Source organism: Sapajus apella, unplaced genomic scaffold, assembly GCF_009761245.1.
Source record: "Sapajus apella isolate SASKATOON/1434 unplaced genomic scaffold, GSC_monkey_1.0 scaffold4, whole genome shotgun sequence".
NCBI classification, from domain to species: domain Eukaryota; kingdom Metazoa; phylum Chordata; class Mammalia; order Primates; family Cebidae; genus Sapajus; species Sapajus apella.
Window position 1 is genome coordinate 28,390,832 of NW_022436944.1, and position 27,733 is coordinate 28,418,564.

The window sequence follows — 27,733 nt, forward strand, 5'->3', positions numbered from 1 at the left end:
GCGAAGAGGCTGCGTTAGGCCCTGAGTGGGCGTGGCTTACGTGTCCGCAGGCTCTCCAGGCAGGCCTGGCAGGGGGGCCACGTTGCCATGACGACCGCGGCTGGGTCGCAGCAGACTCGGTTGGTGACTCCGGAGCGTCGAAGAGCGTGTACCTGTCGTTCGCTGTGGCTCAGTTTCCCAGTAATCCATGACAACAGCAGGGATAACAGGGTCCCCTGTCTTTTTTTTTGTCCGAATTCCTCGACTGGCGACCCCGTGTCCGGCAGGCTGCACCGCGCCGCGCGCACTGACTCGGGCCTGCGCGCGCGCCCCCTGGCCGGCTCTGGGGTGGGGAGGGGGCTTCGAAGATCCCCAGAAAACCGCCCGGCGAGCCACGAGCCCGCGGGCTGCAGGCTCCGCTTCCTCGTGGGGTGTTCACTTGGTATCAATGGGTTGATTTGCTGCCAGTTAGAAGCACCTTAAAAAGGGGCCGGGGGCCGTAGTGGGGGGCTTGTCTGAAGGAGGCTCTGGGCTTGCTGATCCGCGCAGCGGTTTGTCGCGCGGCTGCGGGGGAACGGCCCACGGCCGCGGTAACAGGGCTTCGTCTTCTTTGCAGAGCCATGGGCAGCAGGAAGAAGGAAATTGCCCTGCAGGTAAGCCTCAGGGGGCGCTAGCTTCCAGCATTGGGTTGGGGTCGGGCAAGAGGAGGGTGATTGGAGCGGGTTGCAGTATAAAAGTGTCATTCTGTTTGCCAGCAATACTGATGGTGTTCTCAAACTTGAGTGATGTACCCTTCTGTTTTAAAGGGACAAAACTTATCTTGGAGCCCCAGTGATGACACATTTTATGCAAACAAAATTTATGCAAACAAAATTGAGTAGCAGCTGTTTATATTTACAGTGCTTATACAACCACAAAACCTAAATATGCATTAAATAAAACTACAAACCAGGAAAATATGAATCAACATAATTCGATGTGACCATTATTTTGTTGTTGTTGTTGTTGAAACATAACTGCAGCTTGCACAGAGAATACGGTACAGGTTCTTTTGAGTTTGGGCATGAGTCTGTAACTGTGTGCTCTGTGGAGACCCAGTTTTCCCACCAGTGTTCTCATAAAATTTCACTTATTAACAAATATGTTTTGAGATATATTATGTGCTGCGCATTTGATATATAGTGTGCTTACTTCATTTGCACCTGGGACAAGTGAATTCAGAAGCCAGCAACTGCTCTTCTTCTTGGTGGTTGATTCTGAAGTGATGGTAAAAGCATGCAGGCATAGACCCTGGAATTGGGAGAGAGTGCTTTGTCATAGGAGATCATCTGGATGATCTGTAACATGGGAACATTTTAAAACAAACTTTACAATGTCTCATCGTCAGCTGGCTCCAATAAGATGCATACTCAGGCTACAGCGTCTCCTGGATAGTAGAGCTTTAGCGGTTTTGAGACATCTGGTTTCTCTTTTATTGTCCTCAGTGGGATCAGCAGTTTATGTGTGGAGTTCAAAAGCCTAGTGGTTTAACAAAGAGGAACGGGCAGGGAAAGCAGCATCACTCTAAGGGTAGTCCATACTGGGGGTGGGGGGGGGTGTGGCGTGGGGTGGAATATTTAGACTGGAAGTCAGAAGACCTGATGTTGTTCTTGTGTCCTCTAGAGCCGACTGTGTATTTGACTACATCACATAACCTCTCTGGGCTATAGCTTGCCCATCTATGGAATGAGGATGTTGTGTGAATTATCCCCAAGGGCCTTCTTCCAGCCTTGATATTCTAGGATTCTAGAGTTTGAAGGCACTTCATATGTGAATGTTCTGGGCAAAGTAAATTCTGAGCAACTGGTCATACCATTCATTGCTGTGTGACTCATTTCCTCAACTCCCTGGCCTCCATATCCTTTACGTAGACAGGAGGGATAATACATCACCTGCAGAGCTGTGATGAGACTTCTTTAGACACTTCCTGGATTGTCTGATGCGGTCTGTGGTGTCTCTAATGTTATTGTCCCGTATGATGGTCATTTCATGTGTTGATGCCCTAGATCTCCTATGGGGGTAATAACTTTTGTTAGCAACATTGTTATTTTTTCATGTGTATTACTCAGGCTCTAAGTACAATGCAGTACTCAAAGTAAGTGCTCCCTCCTGCTGAGGGAGGAGATTGAGTGGCCTCCCCTCCTCTCTTACATTGAAGCATCTGTGTAAAAGTCACCTCTCTATAAGGTAAACCCCTTGAAAGTTGGCTGACCCAGGAACCTTGTCCTCTCTCTCAGCAAGGTTAGTCAGGGTTCCATTTGTGACTGAGACAGGCAAAAATCACAAGGGCAGTCTGGTTAAAAGGTGCCACACATTCCCTATTCATTCCCTACCAAATGCAGGGCTTAGTGAAGTCCAGATAGTTCCTACACTGTTCTGCTCCTGCCCAGCTCCCAGAGCTAAGATTCTTCAACTGCCCAGAGTCCTGGCCCCAGAGCTAGTGGGGCTCACTCTATGACAGGGGTGGGCCACAGAGAGTTGCTGGTGACTTACAGCTGAGCCTCTGGGTAGGGGTGGGGGCCCTTCTGAACGCTTCTGTCACTTTCCTCAGGACTGTAATTGTGGGCCCAGGGGTATGTCAGTCCAGATCTCTCACTTCATTTAGGGCACCAAGAAGACTTTTCTGGGTTTCTTTTTCTTCTACTTTTCATTGAAACTAAAAAGTAAGGAGTATGCTTCCTTTAGAAGAAAGAATTTTTTGAGACAATCTCACTCTGTCCTATCACCCAGGCTGGAGTGCAGTGGTACAATCTCAGCTCACTGTGACCTCCACCTCCCAGGATCAAGTGATTCTCATGCCTCAGCTTCCCGAGTAGCTGGGATAACAGACATATGCCACCATGCCCAGGGCAACTTTTGTATTTTTTTTTTTTTAAGTAGAGACAGGGTTTCACCATGTTAACCAGGCTGGTTTTGAACTTCTGGCCTCAAGTGATCTGCTTGCCTTGGCCTCCCAAAGTGTAGAAAGTGTTGGGATTACAGGCGTGAGCCACCACGCTTGGCCAAAAAAGGGACTTTTAATAGAGGATTTTCAGGTGTTACATGTTTCTTGCCCTTATTGCCAATAATACATCCTATCTTTTTTTAATGGGACACAGACCTTACAATACCTGTATTAAGAACAGTAGTAGGCCAGGTGCAGGGGCTCACACCTGTAATCCCAGCACTTTGGGAGGCTGAAGGCGTATCACTTGAGGTCAGGAGTTCATGACCAATTTGGCCAACATGGTGAAACCTCGTCTCTACCAAAAATACAAAAATTAGCCGGGTGTGGTAGCAGGTGCCTCTTATCCCAGCTACTTGGGAGGCTGAGGCAGGAGAATTGCTTGAACCTGGGAGGAAGAGGTTGCAGTGAGCCACGATCATACCACTGCACTCCAGCCTGGGTGACACAGGAAGACTCTGTCTCAAAATAACAATAACAAAAACCAGTAGTAATTTTGGTGATCTTTTAATTCATATAGTTTCAAAGTAGCTCACCACAAAAATATGTTAATTACAAAGGAAAGGAGGATAATTTTACAGACCACAGGCCTGACAGACTACGTTAATCCAGTGATCAAAGCGATCATCATCAGTAACAGGCAGATGGAAATTGTGTATCACCTGCTAGGTACCAGCATCTGCTACTCACATGATCTTCAGCTTCTCCAACATGCCAATCAGTCCAGCCAATTTCAACCAATCCAAATACACACAGTCTGAATCCAGTCAGAAGGAAACATCAGATATAGGCCAACTGAGGGACATTCTACAAAATAACTGGCATGCAGTTTTCAAAGTGTCAACATTGTGAAAATAAGAGAAAGGCTAAAGAATTCTTCTGGACTAAAGAGACTTACAAATAAATCTAGCATATGTTTCTGACTAGCTCCTTTGCTGCTCAGGACATTATGGGATAAATAGGAAAACTTGCATTCTATCTAAGGATTAAAAGTTCGCAATATGTCAGTGATTTTTTCCCCTGATTTTGATTATCATATTGTGTTATGTAGGAATAGTATATTCAGGGGTAATGAGATAAAAAGCTGTAACTTACTCTCAAATACCTAAAAACAAAAACCTAAATCTTCTTTATACTGTACTTGCACACTTTCTGTAAGTTTGAAATTATTAGAAAGCAAAAAACATTATACAGAAATGTTTACTATTGGCCGGGCATAGTGGCTCACGCCTGTAATCCCAGCACCTTGGGAGGCCAAGGTAGGCAGATTACTTGAGGTCAAGAGTTCGAGACCAGCCTGGCCATATGGTGAAATCCCATCTCAACTAAAAATACAAAAATTGGCTGGGCATCGTGGTGGGCACCTGTAATCCCAGCTACTGTACTTAGAAGGCTGAAGCAGAAGAATTGCTTGTACCCGGGAGGCAGAGGTTGCAGTGAGCTGAGATCACGCCTCTGCACTACAGCCTGGGAGACAGAGCAAGACTCCATCTGAAAAAAAAAAAAAAAAAAAAAAGATTTTTGCTATGAAGAGAGATAATATGTATTTCTCCTTGTATTTCATATTTATAAAACCAGAACTCTGTGGATAAGAAAAAAAAAATGTGAGTGAATGGCAACAAATTCAACTCAATTCTGATACTGAGTGAAAACACAAATTTCAAAATGAAACCTAAAGTTTGATACATTTATGCACATTTTAAGGACACAAAACAATTTATATATTGTTTCTGGACAAATAACATGTAAAATAATTTTTTAGATGCCCGAGACTAGTACACATCATTCTTAAAGTAGTGTTTTTTTTCTGAGTAGGGAAGCAGGGAGAGAAGGAAGGAGAAAAAGACAGGGGAGAGAAGATAACTTGAACTGAACTTGTAAGAATTTCAGAGATAGAAAGAGAGAAATCTAGAGCAAATAGATTGAATTGTTTCCCTGCCTGTGCCCTCAGTAATATGGCATTTGATCCTCTTTGGCTTTAGGTCAACATCAGCACCCAAGAGCTTTGGGAGGAAATGCTCAGTTCCAAAGGACTAACTGGTAATTCAAAGTAAAATAAGTTTTTAGATCCATTCTTTTCAAAATCATTTAATGGTGTGATGAACCATGAAGAGAAGGGCTGCAATTAACACCATTTTCCTATTACCTTCAGCCTCATAAAACCAGGTGGGTGGGTGGGTGGGTGTGTGTGTGTGTGTGTATCTGGCTTGAACATCAGTGGATTCAGTTCAGGAAATGAGTCAGTACTCAGTATTCAGGGTTGTTTGGTGTTAAAATTAACAGAAAACCTCTTCTAATTACCTCAGGCATTAAAGGAGAATGCATTGAAAGGAATACAGGGATCTCTTGGAACTCAAAGGATGGAAGGAGAGCCAGACATCACCAGGACTGGTACCTGCAGTCATTAGGAAACAGCACAGCCACTGTCTATGGGCCTCCTCATCCCTAGCCTCCTCGCATTAGTTATTTGTTGCTGCATAGCAATTTACCCCAAAACTTAATGGTTTAAAACAAACATTGATTACCCTGTTTCTGTGGGTCAGGAGTCCCAGCATAGCTTAGTTGGGTGCCTCTGGCTCAGAGTGTCTTACCAGGGTAGTTAAGGTGTCAGACAGGGGATCTCAAGGCTCAACGAGGAGCTGATTTGCTTCCAAGCTCTTTTGTGTGGCTGTTGGCAGACCTAAGAAGATCCACTTTCAAACTCATTCATGAGGCTGTTGGTAAGAAGGATTCAGGTCCTCACTGACTGTTGGCCAGAGATACTAATTTCTTGTCATTGGTTTCTCCATGAGGCTACTCATGGCCTGGTAACTTGCTTACCCCAAGACAGGGCCCTAAGAGAGAGCACAAGTTGGAAGTCACAGCCTCTTGTTAGCCTAATCTTGAAAGTGATATCCCATTGTTTTTGCCATACTCTGCTCATTAGAATCTGGTCACTAGGTCCAGCCCACACTCCAGGGCAGGGGATTATACAAGTACAAGAGGACCAGAGGCCGGGATCATTAGAGACATCTTAGAGGCTGCCTACCACCTGCTCTCACCCACGCTTTCCTTCTCTTTCTCATTTACTGCAGATACCTCTGTGCTCTGTTACTCTGTGTGCCTGCTCAGATTTTCTCTCTGCGAATATACCTGCTCAGTGTGCTTGTATCTGATCTTAGCCTTGCCATTAACGCCCCCTCCACCAAATGACTTCAGCATTCAAACCCCTCCCTCTCTCATGACTCAGTCTGTCTTTCCAGCTCCTTCACCCACCATTTCCTGAGGTGTGTCCTGAGCTCTAACATGTTTCCTAAACATGCTACAAGTTTTCCCACTTCTTTATTTTACTGTTTTTTTCTTTACTGTCGTTTCTACTACCTGGGATATCATGGCCCATCACAAACTGCAGAAACCTTTCTTATTCCCAGACCCAGCTGAAAATTAGCCTCCTTGTATGAAATCTTTCTGGAACCTCTGTGTGGTCACATCCCTTGTGGGAGCCCCGAGGGCACATGGAGTGAAACTCTGTCTCAGTCCCTCCAGCACACACCCTGCTTGCTGTAGCCCCTGTAGGGAAAGATCATCACGGCTTTTCTCCTGGACTCTAAACACAACAGCATTGGCTTTTGCTTTGTCTTTTGAGATGGAGTCACCCAGGCTGGATTGCAGTGGTGCAGTCTCAGCTCACAGCAACCTCCGTCTCCCAGGTTCAAGTGATTCTCCTGCCTCAGCCTCCCAAGTAGCTGGCGTTACAGGCACGTTCTATCACGCCCAGCTAATTTTTGTATTTTCAGTAGACATGGGGTTTCACTGTCTTGGCCAGGCTGATCTCAAACTCCTGACCTCAAATGATCCGCCCACCCTGGCCTCCCAAAGTGCTGGGATTACAAGCGTGAGCCACCGCCCCCAGCCAGCATTGGCTTTTTCATCTTGGATTTAGGCTGAGTGGGTGCTAGATAAATGCTGATCCAGTTGTGTGGGTGTGAGTATTGCCACACTCTACCGTTGGGGGGATTATAAGCCTTTTTGATGGTGCTAACGCTTAGCTATTTTGTCCATGTGTCTTGCCTGGGCAACTGGAACATGGCTCCAGGTAAAAGAAATCATTATTTCTATTTCTTTAACAACTGTGAAAAAACCACCATCCCATAATTTTTGAGAATGTATCATGTGTCAACCACCCTGTTAAGCACCTTATGTGATAGTGGCTAACATCCACTGAGCACTGACGCTCTGCCAAGCCTGGTCTAAGTGGTTCAAGGGCCTATGTTGACTGAAGGCAGCAGGGCCTCTTCTCTGCTCCTTCTCATCAGGCAGACTAGAGGAATATATAGATATGGAGCATATAAATAAATAGATACATGCTTTTCTCTCTCTCCAGCCAGGAGAAATTTGCTTCCAAAGTGAACCACCAGCATCTTGGAAATGTTGCCTTCTGTTGGCTCATTTTCACCTGCTTTCAAACATGCCAAAGTCCCTTTAAGCTTACACAGACACACACAGACACACACACATGCATGACATGTGCACACACACACACATACATGCAACACGCAGACACACCTTTTTATTGTCTCTGCCATTCCTTCCATGTGGCTTCTCTCAGAGTCAAATCAAACACTTCCTCTCTGGTTCCTCCCACCCTCTACCCCCAACCCCTACTTCCTCCTTAACCTTGTGAAGGTGCCGTTGTGCCTATCACTCCTCACAGAGCCAGGGCGTCCAAGAGGGAGGGAGAAGCTGGTAGAAATGGTGGGTTCACTATCAATACAAATACAGAACAGAGAACTTAGGCTAACAGGGCCCTAGCTTTTTTCCTTTGAGATTTCAGTGGGCCTGTGTACAGGGCCCTCTGAGTCTTCAGGGACTGTTTCCTGGCTTGACCCAAATGCCTTTTTTGGCCTTCACCCACATAACTGTAGTAGGATGAAATTTTAAAAATCTGTCAATTGTGAAACTCTTGTCTTCAGAAAAGCCCAGCACTTTCTCCTCTACCTGGATGCTATGGAACCCAAATCCCACTCTCCTGCCCCCCTCTCCTGCTTGGATGTCTGGTGGCCTTTGTGATCGCTTGTCTTAGCTTTTCTGGTTGGTACTGGAAACCCGGCCTGTTTAGACTTGAGTTTGCTCTTCTTTCCCCTCCAGCAATCTCTCCCCACCATCCAGCCTTGACATGCACTATAGATTGGGACTGAAGAAGAAAAAGATATCTAAGTTTCTCTCTAGCTCTCTATCAGGCTCACTTTCTGGGAGAAAAATGTTGATTTTCTAAAGTAAATGCAACTCTACCCAAAGAAAGTTGCTTTTAATTCGCCAGAGGAAAAGGTCAAAGTGGTGTTTATTATCAAAGCATTAGATAAAAGTCAATTGTGTGCTGCTGGGTCACCTACAGTGACCTCTCCCTTTTAGAATTGACAGTTTCAGTCTAATTCCAGTATCTTTGAGGCCCACTCTATGTTTGGTCTAACCCTAAATGTAGCCTGAAGAACCCTTAAGGTAAAGGAGCCATATTAAGAAAATAATTTTCTGCTATACTTCACTATATTTAGAATTCAGTATACCAAGTTCATAAGAATGAGGCTAGATGTGTTTCCATGCTTGCTTATAATCTCATGGGGTAGTAAATCTAGATACAAACGAATGTCCATTTGAGGGGGATTAGAGTATCTGGTATAAATCTTGCCTGGCGTGGTGGGAGCCGGTGCCTACTGAGTGTTCCTGCTTCTTGGTTCCACACAGTTGTTGATGTCTATCAAGGCTGGTGTGGCCCCTGCAAACCCGTGGTGAGCCTCTTCCAGAAGATGAGGATCGAGGTTGGCCTGGACCTTCTGCACTTTGCATTAGTAAGATTCTTTCTCAGCCAACAGTCGTACAACATTGTTAAAAGAATTTAAAAATTAAAACAGTCAGGAAGGAGAAGTGTGAGAGAGGCTTTTTCCAGATCATTGAAAAGGAATCACTGTGGACTTTTTGTTGATACTGCCATGATACTTTTTAATTTCACTAGCTATGAAGGTTCCTATTCCCCACCCCACTCCCTACATCACTCTTGGCTTGAGCAGTTCTTGGTGCTGTATGAAGAGAAGAAATATATGTCACTCAAATGCATATTCTCCTTCTTTTTCCTTTCTTCTGTCACCCAGGCTGGAATGCAGTGGTGGGATCACAGCTCACTGCAGCCTTAGCCTCAAGTGATCCTCCCACCTCAGCCTCCCAACTAGCTGGGACTACATAGGCACATGCCACCATGCTTGGCTAGTTTTTTGACTTTTTGTAGAGACAGGGTCTCACTATATTGCCCAGGCTAGTCTAGAACTCCTGGGCTCAAGCAATCCTCCCACCACAGCCTCCCAAAGTATTGGGATTACAGGCATGAGCCACCACCCCAGCCTCATCTCCTTGGCTCGTGAACACTGTTGACTGAAATGTCACTTTTGTAGCAAAGGGTTTTAAGATTTCCATCCTCTACTCCATAAAGGGGAACTTTTAGCAGATATTTATTTGGATTAATGTATGGAAATGGGAATAAATTCCAGGGAAGTGTGCAAGAGACACTGTTGATATGCTGCATGGGTTTGAGGTTCACAGGCAGTAAGACAGGAGAAAATGTAACTTACACTAATTACTCAGAAGTTGGACTTCAAGGACTTTGCAGTTCCTCCTTTGGCAGTCAGTCAGTGCTTCCATGGGGAATGTGCTGCAGAAGGGCTTGCACGGGGATCTCTTATGCCCATGTGCAGCAGGTTTCTCAGACACTGAAGGCAGCGCCTGAAGACCTTCACCTTGGTTGTCAGTCATGGCTGCAGAAGGACATTAGACAGTAGAGCTCCCTTGGACTGGTGCAGTAGCTGCGTGGAGCAGGAGACACTCTTGCTACCTCCTCGTTTGATTCTTCAAGAGAGTACATATCTGCAATTTTACAGGACAGCTCTGATTAGTAGGAGCAGCATGAGAGCAAGTCGGGGCTCTACTTGGGGAAAGCAGTCCTGGGGGTGTTCTGTCCCGTGTGGTCTCCCACCGATTGATCGGGCCCTGTACCTGCTGCACCCAGGGTTGCCTGCTGATAGTTGGTTTTCTTTAGGCAGAGGCAGATCATCTTGATGTCCTCGAAAAGTACCGAGGGAAGTGTGAGCCAACCTTTCTGTTTTATGCTGTAAGTACATTTTCAGAACCAGAACTATTTGATGATTGCAAATCATTAGAGTTCAAAATAGAAGCAGCTCACTGACATTAATTCTTCCTGGGAGAATTAACGAGAACCACAAAGAGGCCTCAGGGATTCAAACAAGTGATGCTGTTTTCTCTGATGCCTCCCAGTCTGTTTTTATGATGTTGGCTACATACACTCCCATCTAAGTCGTGATGCAAGTTGCTGACTAGGATGGTAGCCTGAGGGCCCTGCACCCAAGGAGGTGGGTGACACAGCACCCTGGTGGTCACTGTGCTAGGGTGGCCTTCCTGACTTGCTGTACATGAGGAAAGACTCCCAGTCACTCAAATGCACAAGCTTCTTCCTGGCTCATGAACACTCTAGACTGACTTCACTCTCAGAGCACAGGGTTTCAAGATTTCTATCCTCTGCTCCATAAAGGGAAATTTTTAGTAAAAACAGATACTCCTTTATGGGGCAGACAAGCTCTTCATTCACTTTATTTAATCACAGATGTGAAAATATGTTTATAGAAAGTTAGAAATGAGAGGGACTATTTCACGAAGCCAAGCGGCTCAGTGTTTTGAAAATGTAATTTGGATGTCCTTGGGTGTGACATCCATGGTCCAGCTCCATGCCACTTAGGGCCCACTGTTTCACACTTGGCTTCCTAGGTTTAGGCCACCTGCCAGGCCCTGATGGCAATGGATCAATATACCTCCTCACTCAGATCAGCCCCCTCATTGTAGAGTCAGGAAAACCGGGTCTACTCAACCAAGTCTCTGATCGCCAGAGATCAGAGCACATCTGAGGTGTCCTGCCAAGGGAAGGCAGCAGAAGTGAGCACCCTGCATGGACCTGGGGTCGAGAGACCTTGATTGTGGGCACACTCCTAGACACTCTTGCCATCTCTTGAAAGAGATTAATATTTGCCAAGAGCATTTCATGCTGTTTGTAACGTATTCTAGGGAGGAGAACTGGTGGCCGTGGTTAGAGGAGCAAATGCTCCACTGCTGCAGAAAACCATCCTAGACCAGCTGGAGGCGGAAAAGAAAGTGCTGGCTGAAGGCAGAGAACGGAAAGTGGTAACTGGAGGTCACTTCTACAAGCAGCAAACTCACAAGTGCACTAGTAGGGCGAGATCAGCAGTTCCCATCCCCCTCACCCGACTTTCCTGGAGCCATTGGTGGACAGCTTCATAAAAGTTTCACCTAGGTCTGTTCTTCATGCAGGAGAGCACTGTGCCCTGGTGATATGTGTGCATTTTGAAACCTTCTTATGAAAGCCATCTCTTTCATCCAGAGCGCTTTAATTTATTTTATCCATTTCCCCTTCATCTCCTACTTCAGCACTAGGAGGTGAAATCTCTCCTAGTGAGCCACTGGCTCATATTCCTGAAGGTTTTACTTGTGAACACAGAGGGCTCATTTCTTTAACTTAGAAATTAAGCTCTGTCATTAACATGAGAAGCAGAATCAGCATAGCTTGTGATTTTGATAAATTATTTCCATGATAACACTGACTGCCAGTTCTTCAAATAACTGGCTGCCTTTGAAAATCAACACACGTTAGGTAGAGAGGTATTTCCTGGTGCTTTAAGCATCTGCCAAAACTGACTCAATGCTGTTCCATGTTCATTGTTCAAGTTTTCTTATTAAATTCCAAATAGCAAAGCTCCATTTTTTATACAATGGATTAGAATCAAATCATATTTTCCCCAAGAAAGCTGGCAATTTTCCCTCACAAAAGAAAACTGCAAATGCTTACATTCGTGTGCCTCCTCCAAGGGAATATTATCTCTCTTTACTACTTCTCTGTACTTCGTAGTCAATCTCTCAATATTTACTTCAATTCTTTGTCTTATCAACTCTCTATCTCTACTTAACGCTTATGAAAAGAGGCAGACTCTAAAACTTAAGCATGGATTTTCTTGTATTCTAATTCTGGCAGCCCCATACCATCACCTAACTACCAAAAAGGGTCTTGTAAATTTTCCCAGACTGTAAATTTTGCCATTTTTTTTCCTGTGTTTTGGAGCTTTGCTTTTTTTTAGTTTCTACGGTTTTTTGAAGGTCTTAGTGGTAATGTTAATTAGCTAACTACTTTCTATTAATAACCAATTTGTACTAGATTAAAGATGAGGCTCTTTCTGATGAAGATGAATGTGTTTCCCATGGAAAGAACAATGGTGAAGATGACATGGGTGAGTGGAGAACCAATGAGCAAGGGAAAAAGGCAAAGCAGACTCATTTGATGTGTGTTTCAAATAGATGAATATTCAGTTTATCGAGCAATCTGAACTCTGAGGAGATTTTTAAATGGTTCATAATTATTTTTTTTCTTTTAAAAATTGACATATAAGCCGGGCGCGGTGGCTCACGCCTGTGATCCCAGCACTTTGGGAGGCTGAGGCGGGTGGATCACGAGGTCAAGAGATCGAGACCATCCTGGTCAACATGGTGAAACCCTGTCTCTACTAAAAATACAAAACATTAGCTGGGCATGGTGGCGCGTGCCTGTAATCCCAGCTACTCAGGAGGCTGAGGCAGGAGAATTGCCTGAACCCAGGAGGCGGAGGTTGCGGTGAGCCGAGATTGCGCCATTGCACTCCAGCCTGGGTAACAAGAGTGAAACTCCGTCTAAAAAATAAAATAAAATAAAAATAAAAATAAAAATAAAAATTGACATATAGCAGGGACATAGATGAATCTGGAAACCATCATTCTCCGTAAACTGACACAAGAACAGAAAACCAAACACAGAATATTCTCACTCATAAGTGGGTGTTGAACAATGAGAACACATGGACACAGGAGGGGAACATCACACACTGGGGTCTGTTGGGGGGTGTGGGGCTAGGGGAGCAATAGCAGGGAGTGGGGAGCTTGGGGAGGGATAACATTAGGAGAAATATCTAATGTAAGTGAAGGATGGAGGGAGTCAGCAAACCACCATGGCATGTGTATACCTATGTAACAATCCTGCAAGATCTGCGCATGTACCCTAGAACTTAAAGTATAATAAAACAAAATTGACATATAATTGATGTGCATATTTTCAGAGTACACGAGATAATTTGATATATTAATTAAATCAGGGTAATTGGGATATCCCTCACCTTAAATATTTATCTTTTCTTTATGCTAGGAATATCCAAATTATTTTCTTCTAGCTATTTTGAAATGTACAACAGATTAATGTTAACTATAGTCACGCTACTGATCTCTTGAAAACCAGGTCTTATTTCTTCTATCTGTAGATTGTACCTATTAATCAACTTTTCTTCATCTCTCTCTCTCCACTTCCTGGGCACTGGAAGTGGAGACTACTCTACTGTCTATCTTTATGAGATCCATTTTTTAAGTTCCCATATATGAGTGAGAACATGTGCTATTTGTCGTTCTGTGCTTGGGGACTTCACTTAACATAATGACCTCCATTCTATCCATGTTGCTGCAAATGACAGGATTTTAATTTTTTTAAATAATGGATAGTATTCCATTGTGTATGTATACCACATTTTCTTTATTCATCCATTGATGGGCCATTAGGTTGATTCCATATTTTGCCTATTGTGAATGTTGCTGCAGTAAACACGGGAGTGCAGCTATCTCTTCAATATGTTGATTTCTTCTCTTTTGGATATATACATAGTAGTGGGATTGCTGGATCATATGGTGGTTCTATATTTGTTTTTTGAGGAACCTCCATACTGTTTTCCATAGTGGCTTACTAATTTACATTCATACCAGCAGTATATTAGCATTCCCTTTCCTCTACATCCTCACCTCATTATTCCTTGACTTTTTTTTTATAGTACCCATTCTAACGGGTGAGATGACATGTTATTGTGATTTTATGATTTGCATTTTCATGATAATTAGTGATATTGAGCATCTTTTTCATATACCCACTGGCCATTTTTAGGCCTTTTTTGGGAGAAATGTCTACTCAGATCTTTTGCCCGTTTAAAAATCAGATTATCTTTCTTTTTGCTTTTGGGTTGTTTGAGATCCTTATATATTCTGCTTATTAATCTCTTGTCAGAGAGATAGTTTGCAAATATTTTCTCCCATTCTGTGGATTGTCTCTTCACTTTGTTGATTGTTTCCTTTGCTCTGTTTCCCATTTTTTGCTTGATGTGATCTCATTTATTTTTGCTTCTGTTGCCTATGCTTTTGAGGTGTTACACAAAAAAATCTTAGCTCAGACCAATATCCTGGAGCATTTCCCCAATGTTGTCTTTTGATAGTTTCATAGTTTCAGGTCTTAGAATTGTGCCTTTAATCTATTTTGATTTTATGTTTGTATATGGTGAGAAATAGAGGTGTAGTTTCATTCTTTTGCATATGGTTATCCAGTATAACCAGCACCACTTATTGAAGAGAATGTCCTCTCACCATTCTTGGCACCTTTGTTAAAATGAGCTATCTATAAATGTGTGGATTTACATCTGGGTTCTCTATGTGTTTTTATGTTAGTACTTTGCTGTTTTGGTCACTATAGCTTTGTAGTATAATTTGAAGTCAGGTAGTGTGATGCCTCCAGGTTTGTTCTTTTTGCTTAGGATGGCTTTGGTTATTTGGGGTCTTTTATGGTTCCATATACATTTTAGGATTATTTTGTCTATGTTTGTAAAGAATGTCATTGGTATTTTGATAGGGATTGCATTGAATCTGTAAATTGCCTTGGGAACTATTAACATTTTGACAATATTAATTCTTCCAATCCACCACCATGGAATATCTTTCTATTTGTGTGTGTGTATGTCCTCTTCAATTTCTTTCATCAGTGCATTATAGTTTTCCTTGTAGAGAGCTTTCACATCTTTGGTTAAATCAAATTCTACCTATTTTATATTCTTTATAGCTATTGCAAATGAGATTGCTTTCTTGGTTTCTTTTTCAGATTGTCTGCTGTTGGTATATACATATGCTACTGGTTTTTTGTATGTTGATTTTGTATCCTGCAACTTGACTGATTTTATCCAGTTCTAACAGTTTTTTTGGTGAAGTCTTTGAATTAAAGTGGTAAAAGCAGACCTCCTTGTCTTATTTGATATCTTTGAGGGAAGGTTTTGAAATTTTCCCCATTCACTACGATGTTGGTTGTGAGTTTGTTATACATGGCTTTTATTGTTTTATGTTCCTCCCATACCCAGTATTTTGAAGGTTTTTATCATAACGGTAATTGAAATTTCATTGAATGGTTTTTCAGCATCTATTGGAATTATTATATGGTTTTTTCTTGGCTCTGTTAATGATTTGATGAATCACGTTTTTTGATTTACATATGATAAAACCTTTTTACATCCCTGGGATGAATCCCACATGGTGAATGATCTTTTTGATGTGTTGTTGAAGTTGGTTTGTTAGTATTTTGTTTAGGATTTTTGCCCCTCTGTTTCTCAAGGATATTGGCCTAGTTTTCTTGTTTTGTCATGTCCTTGTCTGCTTTTGCTATCAGGACAATTCTGGCCTCATAGAATGAGTTTGGAAATTTTCCCTCCTCTTCATTTTTTTCTGAAGAGTTTGAGTAGAATTGGTATTAGTTATTCTTTAAATGCTTGGTGGAATTCAGCATTGAAGCCAGCAGGTCCTGAGATTTTCTTTGGCAGAAGACTTTTTATTACAGTTATCTTGTTATTTGTTATTGGTTTGTTGAGGTTTTTAAAATTTCTTCATGGTTCAATCTTGGTAGATTTCATGTATCCGGAATTTATCTATTTCTTCTAGGTTTTCAAATTGGTTGGTATATAGTTGTTCATAATAGTACCTAATAATTCTTTATATTTTTGTGGTTTACAGTTGTTATGTCCCCATTTTCTTTCTGATTTTATTTGGGTCTTCCTTTTTTTCTTAGTCTAGTTAAAGGTTCATTGATTTTGTTTATCTTTTCAAAAAATCAACTTTTTGCTTCATTGATCTTCTGTATTTTTTAGGCTTAATTTCATTTATTTCTGCTCTCATCTTTATTATTTTTTTCCTAGTACTAATTGGGGATTTGGTTTACTATTGCTTTTTTAGTGCATTTGGGTGCATCATTAGTTATTTAAAGTCTTTCTATGTTTTTTGATGTAAGTATTTATTGCTACAAACTTCCCCTTTACTGTATTACTCCTTTTACTGTATCCCATAGATTTTGGATGTATATTTCCATTTTCATTTGTTTCAAGAAATTTAAAATTTTCTTTTTAAATTTCTCCATTGACACATTTGTTGTTCAGGAGTATGTTGTTTAATTTTCATGTGTTTGTGTAGCTTCTGAGGTTCCTCTTGTTATTGATTTCTAATTTTATTTCACTATGGTCAAAAAAGATATATGATTTCTGCTTTTTTGAACTTGTTGTGACTAGTTTTGTGGCTTATAATTTGCCCTATTCTGGAGGATAGTCCATGTGCTGACGAAAATAATGTCTTTTATGTAGCAGTTAGGTGAAATCTTCTGTAAATGTCAGTTAGGTCTGTTTGGTCTAGTATGCAGTTTAACTCTGAAGTATGTCTTCTGTCTGAATGATCTGTCCATCACTAACGGTAGGGTGTTAAAGTCCCCTATGATTATGGTATTGCAGTCTACTCTTTTTTTAGATCTATTAATGTTTGTTTTTTATATACTTGGGTGTATATTTATAATTGTTATATTCTCTTGATGAATCGATCCCTTTATCACTATATAGTGACTTTCTCTGATCGAAGTATAGCTACTCTTGCTCACTTTCGGTTGCCACTTGCAAAATCTTTTTCCATGCCTTCACTTTCAGTCTACGTATCTTTATAGGTAAAGTGGATTTCTTGTAGGCAGCATATAGTTGGGTCTTGATTTCTTGGTATTTGTTCTTGTTTTTGTTTTTGAAACAGTCTAGCTTTGTCACCCAGGCTGGAGAGCAGTGGCGTGATTGTGGCTCACTGCAACCTCCACCTCCCAGGTTTAAGTGATTCACGTGCCTCAGCCTCTCGAGTAGCTGAGATTACAGGTGTGTGCCACAAAGCCAGGCTATTCTTTGTATTTTTAGTAGAGACATGATTTTGCTATGTTGGCCAGGTTAGTCTTGAACTCCTGGCCTCAAGTGATCTACCCGCCTCAGCCTCCCAAAGTGCTGGGATTACAGGTGTGAGCAAGTGTGCCCAGCCAGGTTTTGTTTGCTTTTTAACCATTCATCTACTCTATGTCTTTTAATTGGAAAATTGAGTTCATTTACATCCAATGTTATTATTGATAAGAAAGGACCTACTATTGTCATTTTGTTGTTTGTTTTCTGGTTGTTTTCTAACTCTTCCTTTCTTCCTGTCTTCCTTTGTGCTGAAGTGATTTTTCTCTGCTAGTATGTTTCAAGCATTGCATTTTCAGTGTATCTATTATAAGTTTTTGTGTTGTGGCTACCATGAGGCTTAGAGAAAACACCTTTTTTTGGGGGATAGAGTTTCACTCTGTTGCCCAGGCTGGAGTACAGTGGGATGGTCTTGGCTCACTGCAACTTCCACCTCCTGGGTTCAAGTGATTCTCATGTCTCAGCCTCCAGAGTAATGGGGATTACAGGTGTATGCCACCATGCCCAGCTAATTTTTGCATTTTTAGTAGAGATGGGGTTTTACCATGTTGGCCAGGCTGGTCGCAAACTCCTGACCTTAGGTGATCTGCCTGCCTTGGCCTCCCAAAGTGCTGGGGTCACAGGTGTGAGCCACTGCTCCTAGCCACAGAAAACATAGATATAACAAATTATTATTATTTTTTTGAGATGGAGTCTCACTCTGTTGCCCAGGCTGGAGTGCAGTGGCACAATCTTAGCATACTGCAACCTTTGTATCCCAGGTTCAAAGATCCTACTGCCTCAGCTTCCCAAGTAGCTGGGATTACCCGTGTGTGCCACCACACCTGGTTAACTTTTGTATTTTTTGTAGAGATGAGGCTCCACCATGTTGGCCAGGCTGGTCTCAAATACCTGACCTCAAGTGATCTGCCTGCCTCAGCCTCCCAAAGTGCTAAGAGTACAGGCATGAGCCACTGTGTCTGGCTGGTATAGCAAGTTACTTTCAAGAGATGATAGCTTTTCTGAGATAATAAAAAGAGTAGAAACAAATAAAAAAAAAAAACAAAAAAGTAAAACAAAAGGGTAGAAACAAATAAAAAACAAAAAAAAGAACTCTATCCTTTTTTTTTTTTTGTATTTTTAGTAGAGACAGGGTTTTGCCATGTTGGCCAGGCTGGTCTTGAACTCCTGACATCAGGTGATCCGCCCACCTCAGCCACCCAAGATTCTGGGATTACAGACCTGAGCACTACACTAGGCCCTTCTTCATATTTGAAAGATAGCTTTTCTGGATACAGTATTCTTGGATGACAGTCTTTTTTTTTTTTTTTTTTGTCTTTCAGTATTTTGGAAATGTCATTTCACTGTCTCCTGGCCCATGTGATTTCTATTGAGAAGCCTGTTGCTAGATAAATCAAATGAACTCTGGGAAGCTTAACCATAAAATACTTTCTCTCCAGTCACTTGACTTCAAACATACTGTGTCCAATCTCCCTTCTGATCTTTACCAGCATCTTGGGCACATTTCATAGCTTTTGATTATGTTCAAATATAACAGGTGTGACTTTCATCACAATTACCAGGCATCAACAAAAGACGCATTTAATAAAATGGAGTGAGCAACACCAATAATTGAAAGCAATGATGCTGGTGTTTATTTCCTTAGTCCTTATTTGAACTAAAAGGTTTAAGCTTCTTTTTTCACCTCTTTCTTAAACATTGGAAAACCTTTCCTTCCCCAAGTCCTACAACCTCTTTCTGGTATTACCCAAATATTAACTCACAGATTTTACACTCCTGGGTTTCATATGAGAACAACTTGGCCTGACAGAGTGAAAAAAAAGCTTAAGAGTTAGGAAGGCTGTTGCTGCGACAGTGTCTCTTGGTGGTAACTGAGACATGAGGGAAAACCAGAATTAGGCTCAGGAAGTATGTTGATAAGAGGGGGAAGATTTTTTAAATTATTGCTTGAAATAGACTGTTTTTACATGTGTAGAGAATAAGAATTGTTTGAGTTGGATTCTAACAAGGGAGGAGGCACAGTTTAGGACAGCAAGAAGACTTCAAGGGTGAAGAGAAAATTAGTGATTGTAATTCTGTAGGAGACATTTGTTTCTCCCCTTTAGCATTATCTCCTCTTTCTTCCCTCCTCCATGATTTCCTCCCAAATCAAGTCTCCTCCAGAAAACCACATAAGATCCTGCCCTTGCCCCTAGCCTTCCTCTTATTCACAGCCAAGCTTCCTGAACTTTGTCCACCTTCATTTTCCATTCATGCCCTGACCTGCTGCAATCTGGCCTCTGTGCTCACTACTCCCTGAAATGGTGCTTACTGGTAGCACCAACAGGTAGTTTCCAGTGCAGATCTTACGGGATTTTTCTGCAGAATTTGATGTTTACAATGTCTTCCTTCCCAAAACCTTATCTTTGAGTTGCTGAGATATCATGACTTGATTTATTTTCCTTCTATGACTCTGGCCTCTCCTCCAGTTTCTCCTTCATTGGCTTCTTTTCTTGTGGTGTCCTTTTAAGATGAAGCGCCCCAGGCTCCTGCTTTGGTCTCTTCTCTTCTTTCTCTACCTCTAGGTGATCTTACAAATCAGTCAATTTATAATGGAATTTGTTGTAAGAGTCTCTTAAAATCTAAATATTCATAACATGTTAGAAATAGTAATCTCAGGAATAACAGATTTGTTGCTTGAAATGATTTATACTTTTGCAGTAAATGTTTTTGAGATTTTCAGAGTAGAAAGCCCCCTTTAAATGTAGATATTGTCTTGTTTCATTTCAACGCAACCAACATAAAAGCTGAGAAACAAAACACGTGATGGGAGCATTATGATTCTGTGGAGAGTGTAGATAACTTACCAAAGACAAGTTTACATAACGTAGCAGGAGGACAATGGAAGTGGGCTCATGGACTAGACACAGACCTCCCTACAGCTCCTGTGGGGCTCAGCAGAGGACTCTGATCCTGTGGCACCTCCCTCATTGTCATAGCTAATTGGACTGGTGGATGCTCTTTCAAAGGCAGTCAATCAGCAGACTGGCCAGTGAGCTGGGGCTGATACCTTGGCTCAAACCAATGAGTGGGGCAATCTGGCTTCTCTCAGGAGAACTTGAATGGAGAGAGAGTGCTAAAACTGCAATCTGGTAGTATGTGCTGGAGCTAGGAAGTCATGGAACATCATGCAGGCTCAGGGCCTAGAGGAGCCATTTTTAGCCACATGGCAGGAAAGAGAAAAAGCAGCAGAAGTGCAAGAGCCAGTAGAGAGGAGAGCGCATGGAAGACAGCCGGAAGAGGCTGGGAATCATGAGAGGGTGACAGGAAGGGATGAGGGCAGCCAGGCCTGTGTTGCCCATGCTCCAGGCCACCCTCTCACTTTCTCCTATACCTCCTCTTCTCCCTACTCCCCAGGCCAACTCAATTCAGTTGTTTCTGGATTTCTGGTCCCAAGCAGTCTTTCAGCAATCCCTTTCCCCATGTTCCTCCTCCACCACCTGCCCAGGTTCATTGAGCCAGTCTCTGAGTCTCTGTCCCTTGCAGCAAGATGGAGGCTGAGGTCTGGCATCAGACTGCTGCATCCACCAGAGTCCAGGTTTGCAGGGGCAAAAGTAAGAGGCCAGGGGAGGGAACCCTGAGAGCCCAAGCCTGTGCCTGGCACTTGGTATAATGGAGCTTTGTGTAGAGGCAGCATTGTTTTTGTGGATGGCCTCCTGAGAGCCTCAAACACCAGCATCTGATAGCACCATCTTTTGGCTTATTTAGTTTCATCAGAGAGGACCTGTACCTTGGCCATCATTAAACCGGATGCAGTGGCCCATGGAAAGACTGATGAGATTATTATGAAGGTAAGAGAGACAACACTTACCATGCACCACCATCCTTGTGTCCTCTCTTGTGGATAAACAGGGATGGGGCACTGGGCAGTGATATCCTAGTGCAGAAAGATGACTTCTAAGGGGTTGTGGCTCAAACTCCATTCAAGTAAATGAAAATGTTAAATCTGATTGGTCAGATAATGTGGGGGTAAGGGTCTCCATAGCCTTTAATCTTGCCTGTCTTTATTTTTTACCTTTCAACTAAATTAATTAATGTGAATGTGGGCTTGATTTACCCTTTCAGAATATTTATATATATTCTACAGATTCAGGAAGCTGGGTTTGAAATTCTAACAAATGAAGAAAGAACCATGACAGAGGCAGAAATGCGACTTTTCTACCAACACAGAGCTGGAGAGGTCAGCTCACCTACTTCCACCAGTTCAACACACTCTCATTTCTCTTTCTCCAACATTATGCTTATAGGTTGATATTAGTTTATGACAGAAGAAACCATGAAGAACCAAAATAGAAACAGCAAGTAGGTCATGAATTTGTTCTCAGAATGACAATAGGCTGTATCAGGTAAAATTTTTTGATTGCAAAGAAAAGGTTTGACTCTAAGTAATGAAATAAGAAGGATATTAGAAGGATAGCCCATAACTCACAGAATTGAAGGAAGAGTTTAATGAGAAGGGCTTGGAGACAAAGGGAAGCTGGGATCTCAGCAGCAAAGTGTCAAGCATATCATTTTAGAAGCTGCTTTGGCCTAGCTTGGGTCACAGACCTTCCTTTTAGGTCAGGGGTGGGTGTGTGTGTGTGACTAGGCATCATGGTTGTCAGTCAAACTAGGACCAAATGAAATGGGTAAGAGCTGGTCCCCAAAGGAAAACCAGAGACCAGAGTACTGTTACTTGAGGAGGGAGGAAGGGTTGTGAGGCATTGCATGGAAAAAAAAGTACCAACTGTATTTCACCCTTTGGTTATCCAGCATCACACAATTTCCATAGATATGGTCTTTTAAATATCTCTGCCTAACTTACAATCATCTCATGTTCATCCTTAAATGAGTCATCTTCAAAGTCTCATCATTCTGGGTTCTCTGAATGGTTGGTCATCACTACCACCCAATCCCTCACACCCTCCACAGCAGGCAGAGGTGGCCAGGCAGAGGCAGGGTGCAGTTGGCTGAGTGGCCACAGGCATGCTGGCTGGTAACAAGGCTGCTTACTAACTCCCTCCCATCCTGTGAGTGAGATGGGCTTGCTGATCCTCTGCAGGCCCTAGCACCTCCTGCCCTGAGTCACGGTTTTCCCTCCCTGTGCCTAGGAGGCATTTGAGAAGCTGGTACATCACATGTGCAGTGGACCAAGCCACCTCCTGATCCTCACCCGGACTGAGGGCTTCGAGGATGTGGTCACTACCTGGCGAACCATCATGGGCCCCTGTGACCCCAATGTGGCCAGGAGGGAGCAGCCTGAAAGGTGACGTCACCAGCTGTGGTCCTTTCATCCATCTTAAAACCTGCATCCCAGGAGGCTGAGTCCCACTCAGTGTTTAGCCCAGAATCATGGGTAACACAGAGGACTCTCTGATGGCCAGAAGCCTCCCTCTTGTATATTTGGGGAGACCCTGACATCTTCCCACACTGGTCCAGTTCCCAGCCTTTGCTGAGTGCCTTTTGTAACCTGCCTCCTCTCCTGCTCTGTCCTCTTCTAAAGGCTGCTGCTGGATTCATTCCTCCGTCATTGTTTTCTCTTTTCAGCCAGAGGATTCCATAGTATACTCCCAGGAAAATACAGATTCTAGGGCCCCATTCAAGCCTGTCAGTCAGAGACTCTGGGGCATGGACTGAGAATCAGCACTGTAGTCTCAATGCCATCCAACCCTATTCCCCATCAGGGTGTCCTGAGGCCCTCGAGAGTCTGAGTACCCTGTTCTGCACATTGCACTGGGCTGGCTTGGCCTGCTTTTTGGACTTAGGAGTATTTAGCCTGGCACCATCAATCCAAATCCACTGTACCTTGGACTTTGAAGCTGACAGGCCCAGACAACAGGAAAAAAAATTAGAGAGGCCAAGAAACTGCAGTTGTACTTTGTAGCTGAAGGGGACCAGGAACATTTATATATGAGGCAGGCTGGGCTAATGAAAGCCAGCTCAGGATTCAGATCTTAGGTCACTGCAAGTCTTTTCTCAGACTGAGTTCTCTCAACTGTAAAATGGGGATATGAGCATTCATCACGAGTGTATATATATATACATGTATGTATCTCACCGACAGTAGTGTTTGACACTTAGGAAATCATAGCAATATATTTTCTTACAAGGTTATTGCAAGGATGACTATGCAAAGCCAGATCAAGCACTTGGTATGGTCCTCCCCTCTGGTAATAATATTGACAAAATGGCAGCTCCTGTGCTTATACCATTACTCGCATATCTTTAGAACGGGGGTAACAGCAGTCTCCCTCATAGGGCTGTGGCAAAAATGCAATGGGATCGTGTAGGTAAAGCACCCAACCATGTGCCCAGCACACTGCTATGACCACATAAATGCCAGCTACTATTATCATTGCTGCCATTCTTAGTATTTCCTGCAGAGAAAGCAATTTCACAGGAATGCAGGGTGCTGATTGGTAGTTGGTGATCATGTTGCCAGAAAGCAAAACATTTATTTTCAAATGAAACAATTGTTTCTTTTACGTTTTGCCAATGTTCCCAGTCTTCGGGCTCAGTATGGCACAGAAATGCCCTTTAATGCCATCCATGGAAGCCGGGATAGAGAAGATGCTGACAGAGAACTGGCATTGCTCTTCCCCAGTTTGAAATTTTCAGACAAAAATACAGAAGCCCTTCAGGGTAAGTTATCAAGGCAGATTTGGTCTTTATTCAATCATAGATACAAGGCATTTATGACTATGTGCTTGAGTGTGTGGGGGATTGATAATTTTTGGTAACTAAGTTTTCAATCTAACACAGTCCTAAATATACAGGTGATTATATAACTTGAGTATCAATACTAAACTGTTTTGTGTTCTCATAGAGTAACAGTGTTGCTTTTTAATACCTCATTAAATTTTTTGCTGCTTATTTTGGAGTCATATTTTTGTTGCAAAAGTAATTTATTTGCATTTCCCTGTGGAAACCATTGTGGAAATTTAATTAACTTTCTGGAAACCCACTTCAAAGCCAGTCAAGAGGCCAGGCATGCTCCATACGCTCCATGTTAAGCCCCTAAGGGCTTGCTGAGAAACGGGGAGCTATATGGAAGGGCCCTTGACCTCGAGCCTGCTGTGACCTCATCTCCCTCAGCCCCACATTTCAATGCATGACTGTTGTTTAGGACCTTCCCCTCATGGGAAGCACTCAGACAGCCTCTGGGAAAGGCATACCTGGTGGGATCACCACCTCCAAATCTGGGTAAGAACCCCAAGGGGTCTGGAGCCTACCCCACAACCAGCAAACTGCTGCAATACATGTTTGAGCCTGAAATGAGTGGAAGGGGCCGGGATATGATTAACTTGGGAAAACCCAAAGGATGTGAGGGTTGGATTCTTGGGAGAAGGCCACATTCACATCTGAAATGGCAATAATCGATGTATGTCTAAATGTTTGGGTTTTAATCAATGCATTTGCCTAAATGTTTGATACGCTCGTGGTCTCAAGGTCTGAAATGCAGCCAAGTCAGAACAGGTGGGCTTGCCATTGCCCTCTGAAGTAGAATTATTCCCACTGCCAGCTGAGGAACAAGCTGAGCATGCAACAGAGGTTGGAGAGCCAGGAAATCCTGGGGAGTGTGGCTCTATGTGGATCAGACACACTCCTGGCCAGCTTTCCTCTGGGACCTGCCCTCAGAGAGTCCATGATGCATCTCTTTATGTGTCCAGGGTTGTGGGGCACCTTCAAGCTTTTGGGAATGGGGGGTGGTGACTGGAAGCAAATAGCTATAACTCAGAGCCAAGTCTGGGGTAAGAGGTGGGGGAACTGGCTGGGAAATTCTCATTGGGCTGTTGGGAGTACTGGAAGATCATGAGACTGACTTTTTGGCCTCAGGTGATGAGAAAAGGGGCTATCTGCAGACCACATCCTGGGAATTAGTGCACAGCCTCCTTTGGACACACTGAAGCAGCCTGGCTGGGGTGCTGTTCTGCCCATTTATTCTAATGTGTCACACTTTCTCAGCTTTGGGGAGCAGTATATGCCTCCATTGTACTTAGTACTTTTCTGCTAAGAAAAAGGCAGGAGTTAAGGTGACAGACAATCCTGAGTTTGAATCCTGGCTCTGCTGTTCCCCAGCTGAAGAGCCTCCAAAAAGTTACTTACCTTTTCTGGGTTTCAGTTTCCTCATCTGTGAAATGGAGATGATAGACTCGTCATAACCACAAATAACTTCATAATAAAAATCTTCATCATAGAGCTGTTATGAAGATGAAAGAATATAAAGCTCTTGGTCTGGGATATGACACAAATTAAATGCTCAACCAATGTTACCCATTCTAATTTCTTTAATTCCTAGTCCCTAACACATATCAGGATTTATTTGCTGGCCCTCCCGCTCTGACCTTTAACTTTCTGTTTCTTTGTGGATAGTGGGTGGGACGGAAGGTCTGGGACAGGCTGTTTCAGGAGTCCTACCGAACATCTGTCATCCCACAGGAGGTGAGGCTGAAGAGGCAGCGGGGGCCCACTAAGGCGCTTTGCTTTCCAGAGGATATGGATTGAGATGGCTGTGCTGCTCTTCCGGAGCACGTGACCAGGGGTCTGCTGCACAAAAGGGATCTCCAAAATCGGAACTTACTGTTTTGAGTATCAATACTTTTTGGTTTAGCTGTCTTTTGTAGACAATGAAAATAATACGGCTGGATGCGGTGGCTCATGCCTGTAATCCCAGCACTTTGGGAGGCTGAGACAGGTGGATCACCTGAGGTCAGGAGTTTGAGACCAGCCTGGCCAACATGGTGAAACCCCATCTCTACTAAAAATACAAAAAAATTAGCTGGGTGTGGTGGTGCACACTTGTAATCCCAGCTACTTGGGAGGCTTAGGCATGAGAATCGCTTGAACCCAGGAGGTGAAGGTTGCAGTGAGCCGAGATCATGCCACTTCACTCCAGCCTGGGCGACAGAGTGAGACTCCATCTTAATAAAAAGAAAGAAAGAAAGAAAATAGTATATACTGCCTTATTAAACAGTATGTAGAACACAGTTTTTTTTCTGTCTTTGGGATTTTGCAAAATAAATGGACATCAGTTATTATATCCTGTTGTGAGATACAATGTCATCTCAGAGGATACTGGATTATATGAGATGGTGTTTGCCCAACAAATCTACCTTATGAATTAAACAATTTTAGAACTTAATTTGGTAACCATGAGCTTGAAAACAGTGCAGCAAGACTGGCTATTACAGTTGCAGGCACACTGATGCCATGGCAGATATAAATAGGCTCCAAATGCTTCCACGCCTGCCCAAGTCACACTGACAGTCATTTAATTGCTGCCAGATTCACCCATCTGCAGTTCTCTATTACCAGGGCATGTTCATAAAGCAATGCTTGGACATTACATTTGGAACCAGGGTTCATTTAATTTTCTTGATGCATCCCTCCCCCATTTCTCTGGTTTCTGATTCTGGCTGAAGCCTAAATTTAAAAGCTGAGAGCTCCTAGTGGGGCCAGGTTGTCTTCAGCTTTCACTGAGTGCCTGGCTTAGCCATCTCTCTGTACTTCTTTCCTTGAGGGACACAGGATTTCAGTAAAAAGTAGCGATTATGACCACTTGGGAATATTAGCACACAATGCCACCCCATCTAACCACTCTATTTGTAAGTTTGCCAAATGCAGGCATACTTTTTCCTTTGAGGAGAAGGCCGTGTTCTTCTATACCACAAAGCAAATGTGAGCCTCTTTCTCCTTGCTGGTTTTATCCATGACTATTCTTTAAATGGGGAGTTAGCTCCCAGAGGACTTCTTTGTGGGTGCATCACACTTTGTCAGCCTAGCACAAGGCACTCTGTGCTAGTCCCTGGGCTGGCTCTGGGGACACATGGATAAGTCAGTCCCCAGAGGTGGGAACCAAGGCCAGTGACCTTGGGCAGGCCCTACTGTTTAAGGTCACTGTGTTTCCCAGGACCTTGTGTCATCCCTGGATGGAAACATACGTGTCCATGGTGCTCATCTGTACCTGTACAGGATCTCGATGTGCCCAACAGAGACCTCAATGACAGGACCTTTCAGGAAGCTGGATGCACTATTCCAGACCTGCAAGACTCACAGCCCACGACGGGGCTGTGCTCTTCCCCTTGGGAGTGAGCTCAGGAGTGGGGCCCATATAGTCTGTGCCCACCTCAGAAGTGGCAAACAACCTGGACAAGCCCTATGCCTGGGCTTCCCACACCACAGGTGTGTGTGGCTCTGAATGAGCTACTTGGAGGGGGTGCACCCAGCAGACAACCACCTGATCTCCCCAGAATCTGGGAAGCCAAGGATTTTCCAACACTGGTGAGGTAAGGGATGGAGCCACCAGGGCTCCCAAAGCAGGGGAGAGGGGAAAATAAGGTGGGGGAACTGAGCCTGTGTTCTTGTGTCAGTGATGAATGAAGCAGCTGGGCAGGGCAATGCAGGCAGGCGGGGCACCAGGTGATGGGGCTAGAGTGGGAGGAATGGTGACATGCCCCTTCCTCCCATTACTGGTGACTGAGGGATGCCGTGGGTTCAGCATTGCAGGGCATCTTTAGGAGTCCACAAGTTTCATGGGATAAGGAAGAGGGGATGGGGTCTAAGGGGGTTCCTG

General features: G+C 43.4%; 1 protein-coding gene across 8 annotated transcripts; it reads left to right on the plus strand.

The window, feature by feature from the left end:
* Window positions 1-15: 15 nt before the first annotated feature.
* On the plus strand, window positions 16-26,302 carry NME9 (NME/NM23 family member 9). 8 transcript variants are annotated; one of them, XM_032265348.1, is made up of 12 exons: window positions 16-119; window positions 596-632; window positions 4,945-5,002; window positions 8,684-8,787; window positions 10,026-10,097; window positions 11,063-11,179; window positions 12,225-12,297; window positions 20,890-20,972; window positions 21,269-21,361; window positions 22,272-22,426; window positions 23,666-23,802; window positions 25,600-26,302. In XM_032265348.1, exons 1-12 carry the CDS (start codon window positions 88-90, stop codon window positions 25,632-25,634), a joined length of 996 nt encoding a protein of 331 aa, XP_032121239.1. In that variant the 5' UTR covers window positions 16-87; the 3' UTR covers window positions 25,635-26,302. The 8 variants fall into 8 exon arrangements, with proteins under 8 accessions (XP_032121239.1, XP_032121262.1, XP_032121272.1 ...); XM_032265366.1 differs by having other exon boundaries at window positions 69-148; XM_032265356.1 differs by having other exon boundaries at window positions 91-180.
* Window positions 26,303-27,733: the final 1,431 nt, after the last annotated feature.

Excerpts from the sequence above, each read along its gene's own strand:
- NME9 (XM_032265348.1), top strand. The coding sequence starts at position 88 with ATGACGACCGCGGCTGGGTCGCAGCAGACTCG. Across the intron at positions 5,003-8,683 it reads CAGTTCCAAAGGACTAACTG|TTGTTGATGTCTATCAAGGC; the intron begins GTAATTCAAAGT and ends GGTTCCACACAG. Across the intron at positions 11,180-12,224 it reads AAGGCAGAGAACGGAAAGTG|ATTAAAGATGAGGCTCTTTC; the intron begins GTAACTGGAGGT and ends AATTTGTACTAG.